Source organism: Balaenoptera ricei, chromosome 10 (assembly GCF_028023285.1).
Source record: "Balaenoptera ricei isolate mBalRic1 chromosome 10, mBalRic1.hap2, whole genome shotgun sequence".
In the NCBI taxonomy this organism is placed as follows: domain Eukaryota; kingdom Metazoa; phylum Chordata; class Mammalia; order Artiodactyla; family Balaenopteridae; genus Balaenoptera; species Balaenoptera ricei.
In genome coordinates, this window is record NC_082648.1 from 81,388,753 (window position 1) to 81,414,190 (window position 25,438).

A 25,438-nucleotide genomic window follows, 5' to 3' on the forward strand; every position below is an offset into this window, starting at 1 on the left:
AAATCATATTGTCAGGGCGGGGGCCCCATACACTGAGGACTGGGAGAGAGGAGAAAAGGATTAAAAGGATACAGTAGTCTACTGGGTGGTTATGAGATTATGGTTTTAGGTTCTTAACTTATGAACAAGTTAATATGTTCCGAAGTTCCATGTAGTTTGACTTAACTATTTAAAAAGATTGCCATCTTCTGATCCAGAAGACTCTTCCCAAAAAGGTTCTACACATTTTTAGAATGAGTAGATATAAAGATCTATTCTCTGCAACTTGAAGCTATTTTCCAAAATTGTAATCATATAAAATTTTAGAGTAGAAAGGAATTTTGTGAGTCATCAAATCCAGCCTCCTTCCCAACAGAAATCCTTTTTTATAATAGCCCTGATATATCAATATGTACATTATAAAATGATATAGTATTTAAGTCACACACAAAAAAAAACTTGCTGAGAGTCACAGCCAAGGAAAATGCATTTATTAGCATTATCATCCAAAGCATGAATTGATTAGCCAGATGATAGCATAAAACTGTATGGAACAAAAATTAAGGCAGTAGGTGACATTTCAATTCTTTTTAATCTTTTAAATTGTCTTTTATTATTGCTAGCTAGGAAAATATTTTGACAAGTGAAAGTGGGGACTAAAATTAAACTAAAGCCAGTCTATTCTGTGTAAATATAACTTCTACCTTTTACACTCTTCAGTGTAAACTATTATTAACAAAAATCCCATCCTAAGTCCAGAGAGACCACAAGGAAGGGCCATACATAAATGAGTCGGACTTTATCTCTGGTTAGAAATCTGTTAATAGAATAAGTCTACTTGTTTTTAATGACTTACATTTTATCCTGTATAAGTTTTTCTCTTTTATTTACATCTTCAAGATTTTCATCTACATCTTGGGAGTATTGTACCAAAGTAAGATTCTGCTCTTCCAGCTCTGTGAGGACCTGAAGTAACTCTTCGGGTTCTTTGAAATAAAGTTCTGGCTCCTAATCAATCAATAATGAAGAATATAATTCACTTAAAGACATGCTACCTGTGTACATGTGACATCTAGGAAAAAAACAGTGGGGTAAAGGAATACCGTTCTGATTATGAGGGAGACATGGGCAGAGAGTGACAAAGGAGCCTATTTCCACGTGAGAGCTGGCCTTCAGGAAGAGAGCACTTTGGGTGTTAGGGGGAGATGAAGGTTATTAGAGAAGGGGAAAAGGAAGAGAGTGAGGAAAAGAGAAAGAAGAAGGGATGGAGCAGAGGAGGAGGCAAGGGCAGGAAAAAGGGAAAGGCAGGTCTAGGGAAAGGTAAGGGGAGAGGAACAGAAGAACGAGAAAGACAGGAGGCTAAGTGAAGGTCATTTTCTCCCCACATTTTAATGATTTTCTGTATTCCAAAATTTTAAGTATAAGTTTATATTACTTTAAGTAAATTTAATTATTAGCAAGATGACTTGGATATTTGCACACCCATGTTCATCACATTTACTATAGCCAAGAGGTGGAAGTAACCTAAATGTCCATCAACGGATGGATGGGTAAAGAAAATGTGGTATATCCATTCAGCCTTAAAAAAGAAGGAAATCCTGTCATTTGCTACAATATGGATAAACCTGGAAGATATGAGGACATGAGACTAAGCAAAATAAGCCAGTCACGAAAAGACAAATACTGCATGATTCCACTTTTACGAGGTATATAAAGTAATCAAACTCTTAGAAATGTAAAGTAGAACGTGGTTGCCCGGGGCTAGAGGGAGTGGGCATAGGGGAGTTGTTCAATTGGTGTATAGTTTCAGTTTTGCACGATGAAAAAGTTCTAGAGGTCTGTTACACATCAATGTGCTTATAGCTAACACTACAGTACCATACACTAAAAAATGGTTAAGATGGTAAATTATGTTTTTTCTACAATTAAAAAAAAAAGACTTGGATAAGGTATGTTATACATAATACATGGATGGTGTTTTCAAGTGTTTCCCATTCGTTTTGAGTTTCTGTGGTTATATTTAGGGTGGGATTGGCTCAAAGTCAGGGTTGTAGCCATACAGGGCTGTTTTGTTGAAGGTCAATTTATCACACAGTCCAGCTACCCAGTATATCTCAAGCCCCAGTAAAATGAAAAACAATCAGAAGGTGGTTATTTTTACAGGAAAATTGTAGATAATGTATATCTCCTAAATTGTTACCTTCTCATAGACCTTTGTTTATTTATTTATTTATTTATTTATTTATTTATTTATTTAATCTTTTGGCCACAACATGTAGCATGCGGGATCTTAGTTCCCCGACCAGGGATGGAACACATGCCCCCTGCAGTGGAAGCATGGAGTCTTAACCACTGGACTGCCAGGGAAGTCCTGACATTTATTTTTCATTAAATGTCTGATGACAAAGATGAACTGTATGTAACTGGAGAACAGTATCAAAATCATATTTTCTTCTGGAAAGTTGTAGAATATTTGGAATAGGACATTTTAATTTCAAAAGAAGAAATGAGCATCTATACTTTTCACCAAACACAATTTTTAAATCAAGAAAGATCATCTGGTTACCAGATCATAGTCCATATCATCATTTAAAAAGAATTCCAAACTGTCTTCTGAACTGATACTTTCAGCTCGGCTGTAAAAGAAAAAGAAAATGCCTGATTTCTGAGCCACTTTCTGTCAACAGATTTGCTTTCATTTCTAAATTGTCTTTGGAACCTAACTGTAACATAGTTCTTTTCAATAGCCTGTTTAGCCTTTTAGGGAATTGCTGATTGCAGGAATCCATGGATTCCATGAATATGCAAAAGAAAATCAGATTCAGTCCCAGACAAGGGTGACATACACAAACAGACCACAAGGAAGGGCCATGCCACATGATACCAATTATTTGAAGTGCATCTATAAAATTTCAAATTAAAAAAAAATTAAACAAACACATGACAATCTACATTGCTACATCTGCTTTGTCCTTTTTAAGGCAGTCTTCTTGAGAAACTAAACATGTGCTCTAGTGCTCAAAACAAAACGTGTGTTCCAAGTAACACAATATTTGTCTTTTTAAGAGTAGATTTTACCTTTTAAAATATCTTCTGATCAGGCTGAGGAAATGTTGGTTGGGGGGTGGGGTGGCTGATGAGGTACATCTTTAAAGAATAATTATATGGCTTGCAAGGTGGCTCTGGAAAAATCCTTTAAGAAGGATAAATTGAAAATGATTGGAATATTAAGAGGGGCAGGGACTAAGGAGAGAGTAAGGCGGCTGTTGGTGTGATCTAGGTAAGTAACACTTTCAAGTAGAGGGTAGTGATGATGGGAAAAGTGAGTAAATGGTTGGGGCTTGGGAGGAGAATCTAGAGATGCATGAAAGAAAGAATTCATGGGAACCAAGAATAGAAAGAGCTACTGGGGCCAAAGCAGAAGAGACAAAGATGACTCCAACGCTTGTAGTTTGTGAGCCTGGAATAATGGAGGTTGCACTAACAGGAAGGAAAATGGTTAAAGAATGGGATGAGAACAAGATTAAGATCTGCTTTGTTCATGTTGAGTTTGAGGGGACAAAATAACCTACCTGGAGCTGCCCGTTAGGCAATGGGAAATAAGTTGTAGGAAAACTGAGAAAGGGCCATAGAAGTAAATGAATATTTGGGAAACATCCCCTGAGAAAGCATTTGGTACTGCTGTCCATGCCACTCTTCTTGGATTCAGTGATAGCATTTTCTAATCTTCTCCCACCTCTCTGATACTCTTTTACCTTTTGGGGTTCCTTTTCTTTGGGTCTGGTTCCTCAGCCTTCTTGCCTCTCATTCTAACCATTCTTTTGGGCTGATCTCATCCTCTCTCACAGATTCAACCATTGCTAATATACTGACTCTCACATCTCTCTCTCCTTCTCTTGAGCTCTGGACTTCAATGACCAGCCTCTAACTGGACACCAGTATCCACTTGGGTGTCCCCTAGGGAGCTCAAACCAACACATCCAAGATCACACTCCTTATCCTCCTCCCAGGCCTGCTCCCCTTACTGTGTTCCCAGTATCATTGAATGATAACATCATACACCCGGTTGCCACACTAGACATTTGGGAGTTATCTGTGGCCACTCTCTTTTCCTCACACTTCCCCCAAAGTGTAGGGGAAGCCTGTCAATACCACTTCCCTGATGTGTCCCACAGCCTTTCCTTCTTTGTTCCCGCTGGTTGAGGCAGTCCATTATCTCTCACCTGAGGAACTGTGACAACAGGCTCCTAACTGGCCCCTCCACCTCTAGTTTCATCCCTGTCCATTTTATTCTCTAAAATACCACCATATCCAATTTTCTAAAATGCAGATCTGATTGGGTCTCTGTCACAAGTCACACTTGCTAAAACCCTCAGTGGCTCCCAGGGCACTTGGAACAAAACATAGACTCCTTTGGATGGCACCACTGCTTCCCTGTTCATGATACAATACCTATTTACCCCTCGAGCCTCGCCCACTTGCACCCTGCGGCCCAGCCATTCTGAACAGAGCCAAACGCCGTCACCCCTGTCCCAGAAGGCCCCTCCCTCTTCCAGAGCGTGTCCTCACTGACCCCTCCTCCTCACCAGACGCAGCTTAGATGCCACCTGATCTGGAGGGTGTTCACTGATCCCGCCCTTGCTTTCCCAGTCCCTCACCTCTCCTCTGGGCTGAGAGTCCTTCCTTTGCATGCCTGTGGCATCCTGAGCTTATCCTTCCAATGGCCTTATCACATTATAGTGTAACTGACGAATTCCTTGTCTGTCTCCCTCTCTAGATGGTAAGCTCCTGGAGGGCAGAGACTATCTTTTATTTATTGCTGGCCCTGCAGGGCACTCAATAAATATGTGCTGAGTAAATGAAGGAAACTAGGAGAGTGGTGAGCTTTCTGAGAGAGTGAATGTGACGTTTGAGTATTACTGTGTGCATCAACATGAAGAACGCTTATGATATTCTGTATTTGATTGTATCTTGACTCTGTTGATATCAATATCCTGGTTGTGATATTATACTACAATTTTGTAAGATGTTACTATTGGGGGAAACTGGGTAAACCGTAGTGGGACCTCTCTGTATTTTTTTCTTACAACTGCGTGTGAATCTACAATTATCTCAAAATGAAAATTTAATTAAAAACACAACAAAACAGTGACTCCTAAATGCCACAGAAGTGCAGTCACCCCAGGGCCCCTGGAATTCAGAGCACAGTGTCTGTGTTGGCTTTTGTCATGGATAATACAGTGCTGACCCAGACCTTCCTTTGGGGCTGATGCACCCATCCTAGACATCAACATATTTTCTTAAAAGCTCCCCTGGGGTAGCTAGGGTTGAGAACTACCAATTTATGAAATAATGAGTATAAATGAGTCAATAATCAAATAAGGGAAGAAACAAAAAATGCTTTATAGTCTTATTGCAGCAATTTTGAATGACATGGTAAAATTGCAAACACACAAGTCAGCAGTGGATTCAAACAACTGGGCAGTGAATTCTGAGAGGCAAAGACCCAAGATGCAGGGCGCAGGCAGTTTCTGCAAATAGCAGTTGTAGGCCCTCATCAAAGGGTGCAGGGAGGCCTATGAGAGCTTGGTCACCTCAGGAGCACATGGAACCACTACCTCCGGCATCTGTTATGGTGGGTGTGGATACGTGGTACATATGTTAAAGAAAGGCTAAAAGAAATATTTGCTAAAAAAAAAAATTCACAGTTTCCAAGAGAGTTAATCAATATGTACCGTACTTTGATAAGGATGATTTCTTTTGCTCTAGGGTGGGAGTGGTCGTCTTGCGCGGTTTTGCTGTTCAGAATTTCCAGGAGAAGTCCATGTCATTGGTGATGGTGGAAGTGAAAAAAATAACATGTAATTAGAAGTGAGTCCTTGTTATTTGGTACAAGATATTCATTTTTTCTGCACTGATATGCCCATTACTTTTTTTTTTTTTAACTATTTTTAAAAAAAATTATTTATTTATTTTTGGCTGTGTTGGGTCTTCGTTTCTGTGCGAGGGCTTTCTCCAGTTGCGGCATGTGGGGGCCACTCTTCATTGCAGTGCGCAGGCCTCTCACTACCACGGCCTTTCTTGTTGCGGAGCACAGGCTCCAGACGCGCAGGCTCAGTAATTGTGGCTCACAGGCCTAGTTGCTCCGCGGCATGTGGGATCTTCCCAGACCAGGGCTCGAACCCGTGTCCCCTGCATTGGCAGGCAGATTCTCAACCACTGCGCCACCAGGGAAGCCCTGCCCATTACTTTTTAAAAATTATTATTAGAATAATAATCATATAGGAAATAGAGCTCTTCTATTCTACTACTTTGGTTCCAAGCATAAAATCAAAGGCACTGTTTGGGGTGGGGGGTGCGTATTGTCAAAAACATGGCACAACTATTAAAGGTCACAAATCAGGGACGTAGATGGTGAAATATAAACCATGGTTCTATTTTTACCTAATCATACATATTTCTAATCACAGATTTTAAAAGATCAAGATATAAAATAAAAATTATGGACTTCAATTATTACATCTTGTGGAGAGACCTACTATAGGCCCATACAAGACGCCCATGCACTCATTCCCCTGACACCAGTGTCTGGGCCTGACCCTGGTCTGAAACTGAGAAGTGGGCAAAACTGGTCTTGGGTCTCTGCATCCACTGGCCCCCAGGTCCCCTCACCCCAGCCAGGCCATGCCTCCTCATGCCTGTGCTCTCGTGACTTCCAATCACCCTTTCTGCTATTCTGTCTTGAAACCACAGCAGGTCCCACTCTCCCACCCTCTATCTGGGAAGTTCCTACTTATTCTTCAAAATCCAGCTCAAACGTCACCTCCTCTTAAAGACTCTTCTGGGACTTCCCTGGTGGCACAGTGGTTAAGAATCCGCCTGCCAATGCAGGGGACAAAGTTTCAATCCCTGGTCTGGGAAGATCCCACACGCCATGGAGCAACTAAGCCCATGCGCCACAACTACTGAGCCCATGCACCACAACTACTGAGCCCGCACACCACAACTACTGAAGGCCGCATGCCTAGAGCCCGAGTTCCGCAACAAGAGAAGCCCCCGCTCACTGCAACTAGAGAAAGCCCGCGTGCAGCCATGAAGACCCAACACAGCCAAAAATAAATAAATAAATTTATATATATATAAAAAAAAGACTGTTGTAAATGCCTCAGGCATAGATCACATTTTTTGCTTTTGCTCCCAGACCCCTCACTATCACTGCTGTATCGTTTGCCCTATTGTATTGTATTGTATAGTATAGGTCCAGGGTGCAGAACTATGTCCTATTGGTCTTTGTGTACTCAGAGTCTTAAAAAGTACCGGATACATTGTATGCCTCCAATATATACATGGTGAGTGGGGTAAGGAAAGAAAATGGATGAAGAACCAGTGGATTCTACCACTGCCATAAATTACCATCTTAAGCTTTTAAACTGATACTGGAACACATATTACTAAAACGTCTTGTTAAGGGATGTTATTTAAACTGAGTGACTTCTATATTCAAGATTTTAAAGAGAAGAAGACATTGACCCCACCACCTACTTCCTCCACCCCCCTCCCCTACACTCTACTCCAGATCCTCTAACAGGCAAAGTAATATGTCTTAAATAATTTGGGTCCTAATTGGCCTCACAGTCTGAAGGAACTCACTTTCTCAATCTGCTGGCCAAGTGCACTTATATCAGGGTTGTTTCTGGGCAGGCAGATTGCACTGTTGAGCTTTACCTGCACCACTAAATAAATACCTCCAGTGGTTGACAGCAGGATAAAGGAGAGGAGTCACCAGAAGTCAGCCTGCATGGGGCGGGGTTGGGGGGCGGGGTCACAAACTCGAATGACTACAGGGCAGGGCAGGCTGAGGCTGAAGGCATTCTTGGAGTTGATTATGGGCATGGTAGAGCTTCCTCGGTTTTCCCAGTTACTTCCCTGAGTTACTGGCCAATGGCAGTCACCTGGCTGCCATTGACCTGGTTTGCTGGGCCCTGGGAATGGGTCCATCAATACCAGAAGGCAGGCCTGAACCACAGGAATGAGGAGGTCCAGCCAGGAAGGACCTCAGGGGATGTGCTAGTCAGCCAGGGACAACTCGTGCCAGATCCTCTGCCCCTGACTTCTCTGCCAGTTCTGTCCATTCGCCCATCTCTCTGAGTTTTGTAGTAATGTCAAGAGAGAGAGAAACAGATCTCCTAGCTCCCCAGGATTAAGGGTGATGTGGACACTACCCTCTGTTTTCCAGGTTAGTTTATAGGTCCTGGATCTCCACTTTGAGATGGGCACCTGTTCTGGCTTTGTTTTTGTGAGTGAAGTGCCAAAGCCCCAGTGTTACCTTGGCCACCCCTTCCCAGAGAAGAGTCTTCTGAAAATGATATCCTCCTGGACTCCTCCATGTTGCCCTCTCTTCTCCTTGTACTTAATTCTAGAACAGAAAATAAACAAGGTGGGGAGGGGGGAACACTTCTGAGAATGACAGCTTTGTTTCAGGGTGAAGGTAGAGTTATTGTGAAAACTTCCAGGGACAGAAATTTAAGATGGGGACATGGTAACCAGCAAGTGTATTATGCAGACGGCCAGGGCTGGTCTCTGGAGCAGGCGGGATAGATGAGAACTGACCTGGGGGGCCTGAGGAGGTCTCTCTTTCCCATATCAGTCTGTCAGAACCGCTAAAATCCGAATGTTAGCCATTCACTCCTCTGACTGAGACTCAGTGCTTTCTTTTTTTTTTTTTTTTTTAATTAATTAATTAATTTATTTATTTTTGGCTGTGTTGGGTCTTCGTTTCTGTGCAAGGGCTTTCTCCACTTGCAGCGAGCGGGGGCCACTCTTCATCGCGGTGCGCGGGCCTCTCACTGTTGCGGCCTCTCCTGTTGCGGAGCATAGGCTCCAGACGCGCAGGCTCAGTAGTTGTGGCTCACGGGCCTAGCCGCTCCGCGGCATGTGGGATCTTCCCGGACCGGGGCACGAACACGTGTCCCCTGCATTGGCAGGCAGATTCTCAACCACTGCGCCACCAGGGAAGCCCCTCACTGCTTTCTGAGCATCCTCTAGTTAGATGAGAAGTCTAGGAGCACTGCATCTTAAGTTGTCAAATGCAAATACTTCTCAGTTTTCCTTTCATGGGTTTTCTCTCTTGTCAAACATCATGTATTGAGTTTAACTGCTTGATGCTTTATACACATGATCTGATTTAATCACACTCAGCACAGTGAGGGACACAAGAGAACTGAGCAGGACAGCCACCCCTGGTATGCTGACAAATGTTTAACAACCGGCTCTCTGGGAAAAAGATTCTCCCTGATTTGTAATTTGCCGATTTCAGTGGTGTGAAAGCTCTCACACCATAGGCTCAGGATCAGCTCTCAGCTGAAGAATGCAGATCATCAGAACCCTCTTTCTGTGTGGCTCTCTCCCCTCCAGTACTCTGCTCTAGGAACTCCAGCCACCATGTCCTCCCTACGCCCAGCTCTGCCTTTTCAATCCATGGGGACTGCTGAGTACCCCATCCCCATGCTGTGTCCTGGAAATGCTCTCCAGGCAGCACACTGAGGCCAGCACAGGACTCATTTCATTTGTTTCCCCTCCCTCAGGGATTACTTTGCTTTGCTCCTTGATGTCTGGTGTCTTAAAACTGTTGTTCCATGTATTTTTCAGGCAAGAGTGTAAGTCTGGTCCTTGTTACCCCAAGGTTGCTGGAAGTATAAGTCTTCTTCTTAAATTTGCGACCCTAGGTTCATCACTTACGAAATTCTTACATGTAATAGGATCTATTCCTGGTCCATTGAGCTGGCTTCCTAATGCCAGTACCATACTGTTTTAATTTCTGAGACTCTGTGATAATATGTTATATAACATTTTAAAGGATAAGTAACAACCCCCCCGTTACCTACTTGCTTCAAAAGTATTTGTTTATCTTTCTAGATGAACCTCAGAATCATTATGCAAAGTTCTACCTAACCCAACACCCAACTCCCTGACAAATTTTTGGTAACATTTTTATCATAATTCCGTAAAACTTATAATTAATTTCAGAAAAATTGGCAGCTTTACAAAATCAACCTTCCTATCTAAAAACATGACACATTTCTCATTTGTCAAATCTCCTGGTCACACAATTAAGGTTATTATTGCTTTCTTGGATTTAATTCCCTTGTATATTTTCTAATTAATAAAGTTAATCTATTTAGCTTGACATATTAGGTTAATAAAGTATAATTGACTCTGTGTCCACTTACTCTATAGAACGCTTTAATAAGTCAACTTGTTTTCCAGGTTTTTTATTGGGGAGAGGTTTGTAGGTATGCTATCATACTATCTACAAATAAAGTATTTTCTATTTCTCCATGTATATATTTTTATTGCTTCATATCTGAAATTAACCTGAGTTTCCAAATTAATAATTTATAATATCAGAGATAGTGGGATAGTGGGATTGTTCAGGTTCTGCTTAAAATAAAAATTCTGACTAATAAAAAACAAACATTGAGGCAGAATATTTTAGAATTAGGGATATTTACTTAATTGAATTTAAGAATATGGGACTTACTTGTCATTATACTTGGAAGCATGACATTCACATTTTCTTTATTCTTTGACACCCTTTTCATTGCTTGCTGGATTTGCCATTGTTTTGGAGACAATTTCAGCAGAAAAAATCCGTAGTTCATATACTCTTTAAGGAGGAATTCTGTTTTTGCTATTTCACTACTCAAAAGAAATAAAGATATGATTAGATATATCTGTGTGAAAGCATGTTCATTTTTTTAAAAAGGTTTTACAAAAGTCATTTTCTTGGTCATGTGTTTGAATAATAATTTGCTTAACAAATATTGTAAATACGGCCATAAAAATATGGGCTTCAATAAGATATGAGACGAGAGGCAAGAAACCTGTAGGACGGCTTCCCTCGTGGCGCAGTGTTTAAGAATCTGCCTGCCAATGCAGGGAACATGGGTTCGAGCCCTGGTCCGGGCAGATCCCACATGCTGCGGAGCAACTAAGCCCGTGCGCCACAACTACTGAGCCTGCGCTCTAGAGCCCGTGAGCCACAACTACTGAGCCCGTGTGCCACGACCACTGAAGCCCGCGTGCCTAGAGCCCATGCTCCGCAACAAGAGAAGCCACCACAATGAGAAGCCTGCGCACCACAACGAAGAGTAGCCCCCGCTCACCACAGCTAGAGAAAGCCCCTAAGAAGCAACGAAGACCCAATGCAGCCATAAATAAATAAATAAATTTATTTAAAAAAAAAACACAAACCTGTAGGAATGTTATTTGAATAAAACATGCCCAAGGATATGTACACATAGAATAGATTGATGATCGTGTTACTGGGCAAGGGCTCACTGCCCAATGTGCATAGATGCCAATACTATGGCACCGGCTTTTGAGAAAAGAAAGAGCTTTATTGAGAGGTTGAGCGGCAAGATGACAGGAGGCAAGGCTCTCAAATCTGTCTCCTTGCCTGTCAACCTCTCAATACAGCTCTTTCTTTTCTCAAAAGCCGGTGCCATGGTATCGGCTTCTATGCGCATCGGGCAGCGAGCCCTTGCCTGGAACAATTTTGGCGACCACAAAGGGACATAGGTCTTCTGAGTGCCTGCCAGAGGCACTGCGGCCCTTAGTGGAGTGTGTGCCTTGCCACCAATCCAGAGTGGCCACCTAGACCGAATCTGTCTAGAGGGTCACCTGTCAGGTTCCTGCTTCCCCAGCCTGGCACTCCAGCTTCCTTGGTGCTACTTTCACTTTTGAGAAAAGAAGCAGCTCCTGGATCAGAGGTGTTTTGGGTGAGTAAGCTCATTAAAATGCACCTGTGCCTGTCTAATAACCTTGTTGGGATTATAGTTTAGAGCTCCAACCTGGGGAGATTTTTGTTGGGTTAGATTCCCAAACCTTGGGTTAGAGCCCCAAGGTTAAGATCACGGGTTAGAGCCCCACCCTAAGGGAGACAGTGTAAATGGTTCTAGCCACTGAGGTGGGGTTAGAGGTCCCAAACCCTGGGTTAGAGTCCCAGGCCTTTGGTTTCATTGTTCATCTATGTTTGTCTGTGTCTGACTTATTTGTTAGGATTGGCTGATAGGGGTTGGCTCTTGTATGACTGTAGCAAAACTTTATTAAACCAGATATGAATGAGGGCCCTCTGACTCAGGAGACCAAAGACATTGCTCCCTGACTAGAAACCTTGCCTTATGGAGATGTGGGGTTTTTTTTTCTCCCTTGTCCCTAATATGATTGCCTGAAGGTATTGATACAGGTGTGTATTCTTTTTTTTTTTTTTTTTTTTTTAAACATCTTTATTGAAGTATAATTGCCTTACAATACAGGTGTGTATTCTTAATGGAACCAGCCCTGATTACCTTGTTGGGGTGAGAGGGTAAAGGAGAAATGAGGGCGTGTAAAGCAGGAAAATCCTCCATCCCAGAGGAACATACCCTGTTCTTGGGTTAAAGGAATTCTAAATAATTGGACACATTTTGGTTTTCCCTTACTGAGAATTTTAACCCTATTTTGCATGAGCCAAACTAACAGGGAGTTAGCACTGAACTGCTTTTAAGTCTCTCTATATATAAAAGGAAAGTTTGCTTGGAGGAACAAACATTGGTCGTGGTGCTTAAGGCCATGGGCTACATACATGGAGGCCTTGGGCTGAATGCATTCCACCTAGAAATAGCCCAGACGTCTAGATTAGCTCGCCTGTGATCTCTGCTGGGGAGGTAAAATGTTTTGGTCATCTACCAGGAAGATTAAACACCAACATGCTCAGAAAGGAAGTGAGGGCTTGGGTATTTCAGCCTGTATCTTCCTGAATTCCTCTCTCAAATTCAGCTCCGACTGAGTCTAAGGCAGCCTCCTCACTTCACTTTCTTCCAGGTGGTACAGTCACCTCTTTCACCCTCCTCCTCATCAGGTAAGTTTTCTGAGCTGGCGAGTGAGACAGTCTGGACTTTCACAGGCCCCTCTGCACTAGGCAAGCCTGCCCTTAGCACACAGGGGGAAACTATTAGGAGCCTCTGGCCAAATTGACTACAGTCTTGGAACTGCTGGGCAGCTTCCTCAGCAGCTGGTAGCATGCGTGACTTTCAAGCCACAGTTCTTGGCAATCACCTCTAATGGACAGTTTTTCAGTGTCCTCTAAGGGAACCCTCACATCCACGCTGGCCCTCTTTGACTCCTCATTGGATCCTCTGGGGAATTCATACAGCCAAGTTGTGAATAGTCACTACTGCATTTGTTTGCTTCTTTCCAGAAACCAAACTAGGAGATGGAATTGGTTCCCAAACTGTATGGTTCTTGCTTTCTCCCTCACACCTCTTGAGGCTGTCTGCTGTTCTGGGCAGGGTGGGGTCGGGGGGAGTGAGGGAAGGCCATTTTCTAGAGGTTTGCCATCCATAGACTGTTCTCAGCTCTTGGGTTTGAAACCTGGGGTACCAGCTAACTGTTGACTTAGGAGTTGCTTGTTTGCACACTCTCTCCAAACGTCCATTCTCAGGGGGGCCAGCTAACCCCTCAGAATCAGCACTAAGGTGGAGTCATTGAGGGGGCAAGCCCCGAGTGTGCCCAGGTGCTTCCTATAAAGGAACAAAGTGTGCCCTGAGCCCCAGATTGGCAAACCCTGTGCTTTCCTTCATCTCCCATGAACTCAAGGGTTTTCCAGGTGCAGCCAGCATTGCAGCATCCCACGGACGTCGAGTCTCTGATAAGACTGACGTCAGGCCCGATCCACGGAGGCTGGGAAGAGGCGGCAGGCACTTGCTAACGGCAGTCGTTCCAGGCTCTTCCGTGTTTTTGCTGGCCAAGAAGTAAAGTACTTGGAGCACAACGATGCAGGCAGCCCGGTCAGCCAACAACAGAGCTCCTGCTTCACGAAGGGCTTATTTTTCCTCCAGAGGATGGACTTCCACATGGAGAAATCTTGGCTGTCCTACCATCAGCTCTGCCTTGCACTGTGAATATCAACTTTCCTCAGATCAAGAGGAAGCAGGTACAAGTCATTTGACTGTTTTTTCTAACTTATTTTGCAATTTTTTCAGCAGCGTAACCAAATTAGGTCTTTATATCAGAATAAGAATTTGCAGAATAGATGTAAAATCATGGTTCAGAGGCAAGACCCTCAGAAAAAGCCTGTCTTGCCTGCAGTCAGAGCCTAATGATGATCTCGACTTACTACATTTGGCTCCTCCTTGGGTGCCCTGTGGCCCTCCTGCCATATGAAGGGGGAAGTCCTGCGTGGCATGCCAAGACTTCTACCAACAATCCTCCTACAGCCGCAACCAGCCCTACCCTCGTACCCTCCTTACCAGACAGTCAGAAGGGATCGACTCCCCTCCCCGTACATGCCAGGGTATTCAATTCAGTCCACGTGGTCCTCTGCCTCAGGCAGGGCAATATCCCTTAAGACAAGTTCCTGCCGATCTAGATGACCAAGGTCAACCCAGGGGGTTGGTATCTGTGCACTCCCCCCTTTTCTACCTCTGATCTATATAACTGGAAAAAAAACATATTTAAAGCCCAGCTTTCTGTACATGCCTGATGCCCCTGTTCCCTTGTTGGGGCAAGATCTACTAACAAAATTAAATGATTTTCTCACCAGACATTAAAGTACTCCCAGATCAAACCTGCGCCCTCTGAGCTGCACTATTACAACTGGAAGACCCGTCCTTGAGGAAATTCCACAAAAGGTAAGAGCAGATGTTTGGGCTGCAGGAAGGCCAGGGAGAGTCAAGATGCCTGACTCAATAGTAGTAAAACTCCATTCAGGCACCAAGGCTCCAAATTTAAAGCAATACCCTTTAAACAGGCATTCAAAGAAAGGTATAAACCCTCTGATAACCACCTTTCTTAAATGCCAATTAATCGGGCCTCGTCAATGCCCATATAACACTCCAATCCTGCTGGTACAAAAACCCGGGGCCAGAGATTATCGTTTTGTACAGGATTTGAAAGCCATAAACCAAACTGTAGGGGATATACATCCCGTGATGCCAAATCCTTATACTTTGCTTCTAGTAAAACTAAGGAAGCTTCAGACCAAAATGCAACCCTCACTTTAAACTTTCTGGCAGACTGGGGACAAAGTCTCCAGGGGAAAAGCGCAAATTTCTCAGCCAACTGTAAAATACCTAGGATTTGAGTTATCAAAAGGAAAAGATCCCTTATTGCTGGATCGAAGGGAAGCATTAGCTGGGGTAGCTGTACCCACTACCAGAAGGCGATTGCTAGGATTCTTAGGAATGGCTGGGTTTTGTAATATTTGGATTCCTAACTTTGGACTCATGGCCAAACCCCTATATGAGGCTCTTAAAGGAAATGACAGTGAGCCATTAAGTGCACTGTGGAATGCCATAAGGCATCTCATACCATACAAATGACTGAAGAAGTCTATTCTAGCAGTCCGAACCTAACTGATCAGCCTTTAGAAAATGCAGATATGGATATGTTTATGATCGGGAGCAGCTTCGTGGACTGGGGCCTCCAGAAGGCAGGGTACACAGTAGTAACTCATCAGGAAGTCTTAGAAGCAGAAGCCCTCCCTCCAGGTACGTCTGCCCAGAAGGCAGAGCTCACGGCCCTCGTAAGAGCCCTGTGCCTCAGAGCTAAGAAAAGGTAACCATTTATACTGAGTATGCCTTCTCTGTCATGCATGCACATGGGGCCATGTGGAAAGAGAGACATCTACTAACGTCAGGAAGGGAAGAAATTAAACACACAGAGGAGATACTGGCCTTATTAGACTCTATTATAATGCTGGAAGAAGTAGCCATAGTACATTGCCCGGGCCACCAAAAGACTGATATTAATACAGCTAAAGGAAATATTTTGGCTGGTCAGGCTACAAAATGGGCAGCCAGAACCCAAAACCCAGATCCTAAGGCCCTAGCACTCATTCCACTTACTCCTGTTTAAGCTCAGTATTTAGAAATGGATTTAGAGAGAGCAGAGTAAGGGGGATTTCATGCTGATTCTCAAGACTTAGAGGGTGATCAGTACCAAACAACCAAACAAGGCTGGATTTATACTGAATAGGGACTAGTGCTTATTTAATGGAAAGAATTACTACTCATCTACATCAAGGAATGCATCATGGGAGGGAGGCAACCTATCATTGTCTACGACAGTTTATTGTTGGTCCACAGATGCAAAGGACCATCTAAAAGGTAATACAGAATTGCAGGATCTGTGCCAGAAACACTAAAACCGGGCCACCCCCAGTAATAAAAGGGGTGCAAACCCGAGAGACAGAACCAGGAAATGACTGGCAAATAGACTTTAATATATGCTGGTATTTGTGGACACCTTCACAGGATGGGTCGAAGCTTTTCCACACTGGACAAAGCTTCCAAGGTAACAGAGGCCTTACTGAAAGAAATTATCCCTCGTTTTGGGTTGCTTCATTCAATTAAATGACAACAGAGGAGCTTTCATAGCCAAGGTAACTCAAGGGGTGTCTGGGACCCTCGGAATACCATGGAAGTTACATGCTTCCTGGAGACCTCAGTGTACGGGAAAGACTGAAAAGATGAATCGTACCTTTAAAGACAATTGCCGAAATACGTCAAGAAATCCACTTAACTTGGGATAAGGTCTTATACCAGTTTCCCTGCTTAGGGTAAGGGTAGCCCCTAGAAGTAAGTTCCAGTTGAGCCCTTATGAAATGTTATATGGGAGACACTTCCTGAAGACTAAGTATTATTGCAGTCTTGAAAATGATCGTATTATAAAAGAATTAGATACTATAGAATGTGTACAGTCTCTGGGTGTTACTTTATCTGCTATACCTAAATATGTTTCTAGTCCATAAATGTTTCCCACAGACATTCCCCTGCACTGCATAATCTCAGGGGATTGGATCCTCCTTAAAACTTGGAAAAATCAACACCCTGAGAATCAGCTGCAACCTGAGTGGAATGGACAATTCCCAGACAGGGCACACTCTCCATCACTGGAGGAAACAGGAGGACCCAACCGTCCTAACGCGGGAGGGAAACCCACTACCGATTTCCCCGCCCCTCATTACACTTGCGAACCCTTACCTGACCTTAAATTACTTTTCCAAGAGAAACAGGAGAGCTAAGGCTCCACCTGGCCAGGAAGAGAAGATGCAGACATCTTCAACCCGAGTCCAGATCAGGCCTATATAAATCCAAGTTCAATCACTAAAAATGTTAAAAATAACATATTTTCTTGCATTCCCAAAGAAATAAGGTCCATTTCTGAAGGAATGTTAAAATTAGGAGTTATAGTTCTGTGTATCTTAGAGTTAATCCTTTTACTCATCAAATTTTGTACTTATTGTCTGCATTTTATTTTCAAAAGGCCTCCCCAACTTGCAGGATGATTGCCAAGACGTAAGAGTTCAAGATGGGACTCATAAATAGTTACAATTAAGTGCAAAACAGTTTCATTCCTCTTATAAAAATCCAAGCCCTTTAATCAGCAGGGAGCAGGTAGGACAGTCTTGCCCTCATTCCCTCAAGACTGAGGAGATGTACAAAGAAAAAGGAAATTGAAACAGCATGTAAAACATTGACCAACATAAACTGGTTTGCCTCAAATAGGTTGTTGATTCATCAAACCTTGAGTTATTTTAAAGACGGCACCGCACATGTGCTAGACAGGAATCCATGTCTCCAGGATGACCCCAGAACAAAGAATCTTCAGTCTACGAACATAAAGAATAGAAATGTTGCCACCAGAGAGCCCTTTACAAAGAGAAGAGTCCTTAAATGAGGAAAATCTGGCTTCTAGCAGCACGAGTAACTTATGTGGACTGACTTAAGACTAGCCAATCAGCTTATTCCCCCAACCCCTCACATTTCGCCCCAAACCCTGGATCAGGGAGACAGATTTTAGCCCTGCCTCCTGCCTCCTTGTCTGTTGACCCCGCGATAAAGCTCTTTCATTTCTCAAAAGCCCGTGCCATAGTATTGGGTGCTATGTGCATCAGGCAGTGAGCCCTTTCTTGGTAACAATAGATTTATTCTCCTTATTTCTGAGGGAAATATTGTATTAAGTTTTAGACACAGGGAGAAATTAGAAGACAGCAAAAGATGGCACTTATGTAAGAAGAAGAAGGGAAACTAACACTCAGCGAGCATTTATGTACCAGGTAATATGCAGGACACATTGCATGTATGATTTCATCCTCAGTACAGGATAATACTGATGATAATAATAATAATACATATTATTATTCCTATCTTTTGGAAAAAGAAATAAATGACTTGCAAAGTCATCTGTGTGGTAAATGAGCAAAGTCAGCACACAAACCTGGGTCTGTCTGACTCAGATGCTCATGCTCTCAACAATTCCCGGTGACTTGGACAGAAAGCCTTCCCCCAGCCTCGCATTGCTTTCCCATAAAATCATGTTACAGAATGGACCCAGAAGGAGTGTTGAAAATAACAATGAAGGTCCTTGTGAAAGGGAGCTCCACTCTTATCCTTCAGAGCCTGCCTTATCCATACCCTTGTCAATACCCTTATCAATATTACTCCTCTATCTTCAGCCTCAGTACTTCTTTTGCTCAGAACCTCTCTTAAGCCCTGCTGGGAGTGATATTCAAGAGTCAATAAATGGCGGGCTCATGTATCACCCGTCAAAAGATGTTAGGAACCCCTCATTCTACCACCACAGTATTTTTAGACTGAAAGCCTCTCAGATGTGCTACAAAGAACAGGATTAAAATGGCTAGAACTGCACAGCTTCCAAGCAAAAGCTTCAGAATAAGCTCCCTTTCTCTCTTTTTTTTTTTTAAAGCAAACTTTCCTTTCCACCAAACTTGCTTTTTTAAAAAAAATTTTTTTTTATTTATTTATTTATGGCTGTGTTGGGTCTTTGTTTCTGTGCGAGGGCTTTCTCTAGTTGCGGCAAGTGGGGGCCACTCTTCATCGCAGTGCGCGGGCCTCTCGCTATCGCGGCCTCTCTTGTTGCGGAGCACAGGCTCCAGACACGCAGGCTCAGCAATTGTGGCTCACGGGCCTAGTTGCTCCGCGGCATGTGGGATCTTCCCAGACCAGGGCTCGAACCCGTGTCCCCTGCATTGGCAGGCAGACTCTCAACCACTGCGCCACCAGGGAAGCCTCCCTTTCTCTTTATAAACAGATGTCCAGCCCTCCCTTCAGCAGAGGACCTCTGTGGGTCATCATGAGCCCAAAAAGAGAAGAGGAAATAAATAGCAGATGCCTGCATCCCTTTGCTCTGTTACCAGCCTGTTTTTCATGACCTTTTGCACCTTTTTAGGGTGACAAGACACATAAACAACAAGCAAGTTCTCTATGGCTAGGCTGTTTGGAAGGTTTAACTGGGTGGCAATTGTGTATAATTACTGTACTTTATGCAAACATAGAGGCTGGTACTCTAGTTCTATAAAGAGAATCTTCTAATTATATCATGGAGGGAAGGAAGGAAGGACAGGATTCTTCGTCTTGGAGCACTTTCAACCTTAGGCTCCTGATGAAAGAGGCTGCTGAAGCCAGAATGCGTTTGAAACACACATTTGGTTAGTAGCAATAGTTTCCAAGAAACTGTCATCCAGTTCATTTGCTGTGTTTCAGACAAGCTATTGCCTTCCTCCCAAAAAAGTCTGGGATGTAAGTCTAGGACTTAGTTTTAGAAAAGAGAGAAACACTGAGTCCTCAAAAAGAAAAAACAAGTTTTAGCATGACTCGATACCAAGACCAAGTGTCTCCTGGATCATGAAATTTCTGTTTAAGGATGTGACAGAAGGAAGCTTCTTGAGGTATTTAAAATTAGATCAAGTTGACATCCACTTGACCATAGAAGAAAATATCCGGGTTTTAAAAAGAGTAGCTGGTATTAGAATAATTTTATCCCAACTCCTGCTCCTGTAATTTTTGTCATTATAAATCCCAGTTTTTTACTCTTTTTTGAAAAATTTTATTTTATTGAAGTATAGTTTACAATTTGTTAATTTCTACTGTACAGCAAAGTGATTCGATTATATATATAGATACATTCTTTTTCATATTCTTTTCCATTATGGTTTATCACAGGATATTGAATATAGTTCCCTGTGCTATACAGTAGGACCTTGTTGTTTATCCATTCTATATATGATAGTTTGCATCTGCTAATCCCAAACTTCCAATCCTTCCCTCCCCCTCCCCCCTCCCCCTTGGCAACGACAAACCTGTTCTCTATGTCTGTTAGTCTGTTTCGTAGATAAGTTCATTCATGTCATATTTTAGATTTCGCATATAAGTGATATATGGTATTTGTCTTTCTCTTTCTGACTTACTCCACTTAGTATGATAATCTCTAGGTCCACCCATGCTGCTGCAAATGGCATTATTTCATTCCTTTTTATGGCAGAGTGGTATTCCATTTTATATATGTACCACATCTCCTTTATCCAGTTATCTGTCAATGGACATTTAGGTTGTTTCCATGTCTTGGCTACTGTGAATAGTGCTGGAATGAACATTGGGGTGTGTGTATCTTTTCGAATTATGGTTTTCTCTGGATTTTTGCCCAGGAGTAGGATTGCTGTGTCATATGGTAACTCTATTTTTAGTTTTTTGAGGAACCTCCATACTGTTTTCCATTGTGGCTACACCAATTTACCTTCCTATCAACTGTGTTGGAGGGTTCCTTTTTCTCCTCATCCTCTTCAGCATTTGTTACTTGTAGACTTTTTAATGATGGCCATTAGGACCACTGTGAGGTGGTACCTCATTGTAGTTTTGATTTGCATTTCTCTAAGAATTAGAGATGTTGAGCATCTTTTCATATGCCTGTTGGCCATCTGTATGCCTTTTTTTTGTTTTGTTTTTTCTTTTTTAGGCTGCGCCATGCAGCATGTGGGATCTTAGCTCCCCGACCAGGGATCGAACCCGTGCCCCCTGCATTGGGAACACAGAGTCTTAACCACTGGACTGCCAGGGAAGTCCCCATCTGTATGTCTTCTTTGGAGAAATGTCTCTTTAGATCTGCCCATTTTTCGATTGGGTTGTTTTTTTGTTATTGACTTATTCGAGCTGTTTGTATTTTTTGGAAATTCAGCCCTTGTGAGTTACATCATTTGCAAATATTTTCTCCAATTCTGTAGGCTGTCTTTTCGTCTTGTCTATTGTTTCCTTTGGCTGTACAAAAGCTTGTAAGTTTGCCTATGTCCAATTTGTTTATTTTTTGCTTTTATTTCTACTGCCTTGGGAGATTGACTTAAGAAAAATTGGTACATAAATCCGGTTTTAATATCAACCAAGTTAGTTTCAACCAAGTGTAAGTATAAATATAAAAAATACTCCCAATTATAATTGTAAGATGACTGTAAAAATATAAAAAGCACCCCAATTTCAGAGATGTTAAAATGGGGGAAGAACAGTGCCTTAGAATGAAGAAAAAAGGACACTTAGAAAATAATTTATTGTTTACCCCTAACATTGGTTTACTTCTTTTCAACTAATTTCTTGGTTTCTGTAACAACAAGTTATAGAAATGTTTCAGCCAGAGGTCACTGTGTCCTGGCACCCAGGTAGAGATAATCCTTGATCGACAGATTACTTATTTTTAAAATGTGATCATACTTATGAAATCATCAACTGATCAGGATTAGTCCCACTGAGGTCTTGCCAGGCACGAGTAGGTTTCAGTGGGGCAAGGACACTTGATGAGGAGAAGACGGTGCCCAGCCTCACCTTTTCACCGACTGTATCTCCATACTCGCCTTCTTCAGCTCTGCTGTCATTTGGAGTTTGTTTATAGTTTCTTGTGCTGCACTGAAAAGAAACAGATCTGTTAGTTTGTTTTGTATTGGGCTGTGTTCTGAGAAACTAAAAAGAAGAAAGAAGGAGGGAAAAAGGCGATCTGGCTAGAGTGAAAAAACGAACATTTTAAGAGCGTCTACAGATCTCTGGTCGTTTTCTCGAAGGAACTCTTCAAAGGCCATCGCGTCTTCTTCGAGCTTTTGTTCTGCTTTCATGAGTTGTCTTTCCTTCATTGTTGCATGTTTTTCAAACTTTTGAATTGTGTTTCTTTTGGTTGACAGAGCATACTAGGAATATTGAAAACATAAGTGCATCAAGAACATGATTCCACATTTCTAGCACATTTCAATGGTCTCACAACAAAGGGAAAAATAACTGGCCTGGTCTGTGATCACTTGTATTAGAAATAATAGTATGCCCAATCTTGGGGCTGCGGCCTTCATTGCATGTAGGGACTTTATTTTCAGGATAGTTAGAACGGAGACTCATGCCTTTCTTTCACTTTTATAAAGAGGCTCAATGTTGTTCCAAAATGGTCCCGCAGATCAAAATAGCTACGTATCCCCTCAGGCTCTATCCTAAAAAAAATGGGGGGAGGTTCCATATCCCTCCAAAGAACAAGTCTACTTAGTATTATTCAGTGTCCCTGCAATACTTTCTGGGCCTTGGGAAATTGGGCTGTCTGTAGCCACAAAAGCTTTCCTGTAGGAAGTACCGTGGGAGAGTCAGGTTCCAGTGATTCCTCCAAGGGGGTGGGGGGGGTGCTTAACCAGCCTCAGAGCACCCTGTTTAGATCCCCAAATACAACTTTGATAGCTAGCTGCTTTTTTTTTTTTTTAGTACATAATATAAGAATCCACTTGGGTTTTTAATGCCATGCGTGAAAAATAAAGTATAAACAAAGCCACATATATTATAATATAAATGGATTAGAATATGGAAATGAGATAACGTTAAAGAAACAACAACCAAAAGTTAGATACTCCAAGTTTACAACCCCAAAATATTTCATTTATTACTTTGTTTGCCAAGTAGTTACTGAGTGTCTAGTGTGTGCCAGGTCTGTTTTAAGTGGTACTGATAGAGAAGTGACCAGAACAAACAGCATTGCTTTTACAAAGTATTCACTCTAGTAGAGCAGGGTGTCGATTAAAGGAGAATTAGTGGTCCAGTGGGCAAGGGCAGGGGGTTAGCCCAGGAAAATCTCACTGATATGTTGAAAATTAAACAGAGACTGGAAGGAAGTAGGACGCAAAGCATGCAGATATCTGAGGGAGAAATGTTCCTCCCAGAAGGAAAAGCCTCCTGTGCAAAAGTTCTGAGGAAAGAGCATGATTGGTGTGTCCCAGGAACAGCAAGGAGGCCAGTGTGGCTGGAGCAGAGTGATAGAGTAGAGAGTGGTAGGAATGAGGTCAGAGAGCAAGTGAGCTGGGGACCAGAAAAGTCACCAGAGGTCTTCAGCAAAGGAGGGGCAGGTGTGGAAAACAGACTGACTACAGAGAGCAAAAGTGGGAGCAGGAGACCAGTGTTCAGAAGTTCTAACAATAATTCACACAAGAGCTACTGGCAACACGGACTGCAGTGGCAGCAGAGGAGGTCATGAAAAGTAGTGGGATTATAGATATATTTGGAAAAATATATATTCCAAAGGATATTTGGGTGTGGGCTGTAAGAAGGAGGAGTTGAGGAAAAGTCCAATATTTTTGGCATAAACAACTGGAAAAATGGAATTGCTGTTTACAGAGATAGGGAGCACTGCCTGAGATTCAGATCTGCAGGGGCAGGGAAGGGTATAGCAGGGGCAGCTTTGGAAATGCGAAGTTTGAGATGCCTATGGAGCACCTAAGTAGAGATGTTAAGAACTACGATTACAGTTGTTGAGTCTGGAGTTGCGTTTGTGAGTCTGGAGTTTAGGAAGGAAGATCAGGCTAGAGAAGTAAACTTGGAAGCTGTTAACGGGGCAGTGGAATTTAAACCTCCAGCCTGGAGGAGGGTAGATAGAGCGTGGGGTGAGGTGTGAGCCCTGGGCATTCCAGCATTTGGAGATCAGGGTGAAGAGGAACAAGAAAATTATGGAGTGAGCTGCCAGTGCCATGGAAGAACCAAGACATAGAGAGGCCTGGAAACCAGCTGAAGAAACTGTTTCAAGGAAGGGTGATCACCTGGGCCAATACCTGCTGGAAGTGAGTAGAAGGAAGACTGTGAAATGACCATTTGAATTTGGCAATAGAAGTGGTGTTGGTTGAATGATGAGAACAAAAGCCCCAATTGAAGTGGGTTTACAAGAGGCTAGATCTTCAAGGTAGGAAAGGCAATGTATCTGGGGCATGAAATGGAAAAATAAAATGTCCAGGTGAAAATTTGGCAGGTATATGCAGGAAGTCTTCTATTCAGCTAATGGGAGAAAGAAATTATTTTAACTACCTCGAGCATAAATCTGTCTCTCTGGTCATTAATAAATTCATGGACAGTCCTTTTTGTGTCTGCACCTTTAAAGAAAATTGAAATAGACTTAGGTTTCATTCATTATCCCTCAAAGATGTTGTATAAAATAAAAGGTATGTAATTAAATTATTGCATACAGTATGTATCTGACTTAAAAAAAAAAACCTTCAGATAAACCTTTTCCTAACCACTGAAAAATTACTTTAATAATATTAGCTACCATTTAGTTTATGCCCATATTCCAGGAACTTCACTAGACTTTTTAAATATATAATTTAATTCTATTAATAACCCCAGTAAGGTTCTTATTACTATCCCCATCCTGTATGTGAGGTCCTGAAGCTCAGAGATGTCAAGATGCTTGCCCAAGACTGCACAGCTAACAAGTGGCAGAAACGTATAGTCACTGGTATCACCGTGTTGCCCAGCATTTGCCTCTTTTTCATACAATTACAGTGCAGAATATGCACCTCCAAGAGCTTCTAAATAAGTTAACATGGCTTCCTTCTTCTACATTAATTATTGAATTCAAAGTCCTTTCCTAAGTGATTTTCTTGTTCTCCAAAGATTTTTTTTCCCCACCATTTGGGAAAGTACATGGATTTTGGGATCCAGAGAAATTTTTTTTTTAGTTTTACCACAGCAAATGCTGGGTACTCCATGTGTGTTCGTCCTTCCTTCCTTTTAATTTTCAATTTAAAAAATTGGACAACACACATTTGGGGGAAGATTGTATGACTCCATCATCGTACCATTAACCACTTTAACCTCATTAGCTTCAAACTGCTATCAATCTCATTTATAGACACTTCTTGATCTGATGAGTAAGAAATGCCCATGACATTTTGATGACCAGATTGCCCTCATTCATAGAGCAATAATGAATAGCTTGTAGTATTTTAACAGGTTGCCTTCAAAGAACATTAAAACAGGTTATGTTTTTTTCAACAACAGGCAAACCTGTTTAATTCTATGAGCTTCCCGATTCTGGACATAAGAGTTTTATGGCCTGGACAGTCAAGGCTCCTCTTTAGAAAGTTTCTGTATTTCTACATCTGAAATGAGATGAGTGTAAAAGGTAGAACTGAGTGTAAAAGGCCAGAGCTAATAGCTCTAATACTGTATCATTTTGGCCGTGACCTTCTTCCTTAGAGCCACGAAAATGAGTCACAGTCTATTTCTCTTTTTTTTTTTTTTCCTGGCCGCACTTCGTGGCCGCTCAACTTCCCTGACCAGGACGCCCCCTGCAGTGGAAGCATGGAGTCTTAACCACTGGACCACCAGGGAAGCCCAAG

At 42.4% G+C, this 25,438-nt stretch overlaps 1 protein-coding gene and 1 long non-coding RNA gene across 2 annotated transcripts in view; one reads left to right on the forward strand and one right to left on the reverse strand.

Moving 5' to 3' along the window:
• Nucleotides 1-25,438, reverse strand: part of CCDC38 (coiled-coil domain containing 38) — a 43,113-nt gene that overhangs the window by 10,048 nt on the left and 7,627 nt on the right. Inside the window, exons 3-10 of the mRNA XM_059936703.1 lie at nucleotides 24,123-24,187; nucleotides 21,822-21,985; nucleotides 21,630-21,710; nucleotides 10,520-10,677; nucleotides 8,306-8,395; nucleotides 5,720-5,777; nucleotides 2,546-2,615; nucleotides 836-987 (exon numbers count right to left, since the gene is read on the reverse strand). Of these exons, the coding sequence (XP_059792686.1) occupies nucleotides 836-987; nucleotides 2,546-2,615; nucleotides 5,720-5,777; nucleotides 8,306-8,395; nucleotides 10,520-10,677; nucleotides 21,630-21,710; nucleotides 21,822-21,985; nucleotides 24,123-24,187 (838 nt within the window). The remainder of the gene's footprint in view (nucleotides 1-835; nucleotides 988-2,545; nucleotides 2,616-5,719; nucleotides 5,778-8,305; nucleotides 8,396-10,519; nucleotides 10,678-21,629; nucleotides 21,711-21,821; nucleotides 21,986-24,122; nucleotides 24,188-25,438) is intronic.
• LOC132373476 (uncharacterized) lies at nucleotides 12,843-18,129 on the forward strand. The gene is made up of 4 exons (XR_009505433.1): nucleotides 12,843-12,880; nucleotides 13,860-13,954; nucleotides 14,564-14,651; nucleotides 17,287-18,129. It is a non-coding gene; the product is annotated as an uncharacterized LOC132373476 (long non-coding RNA).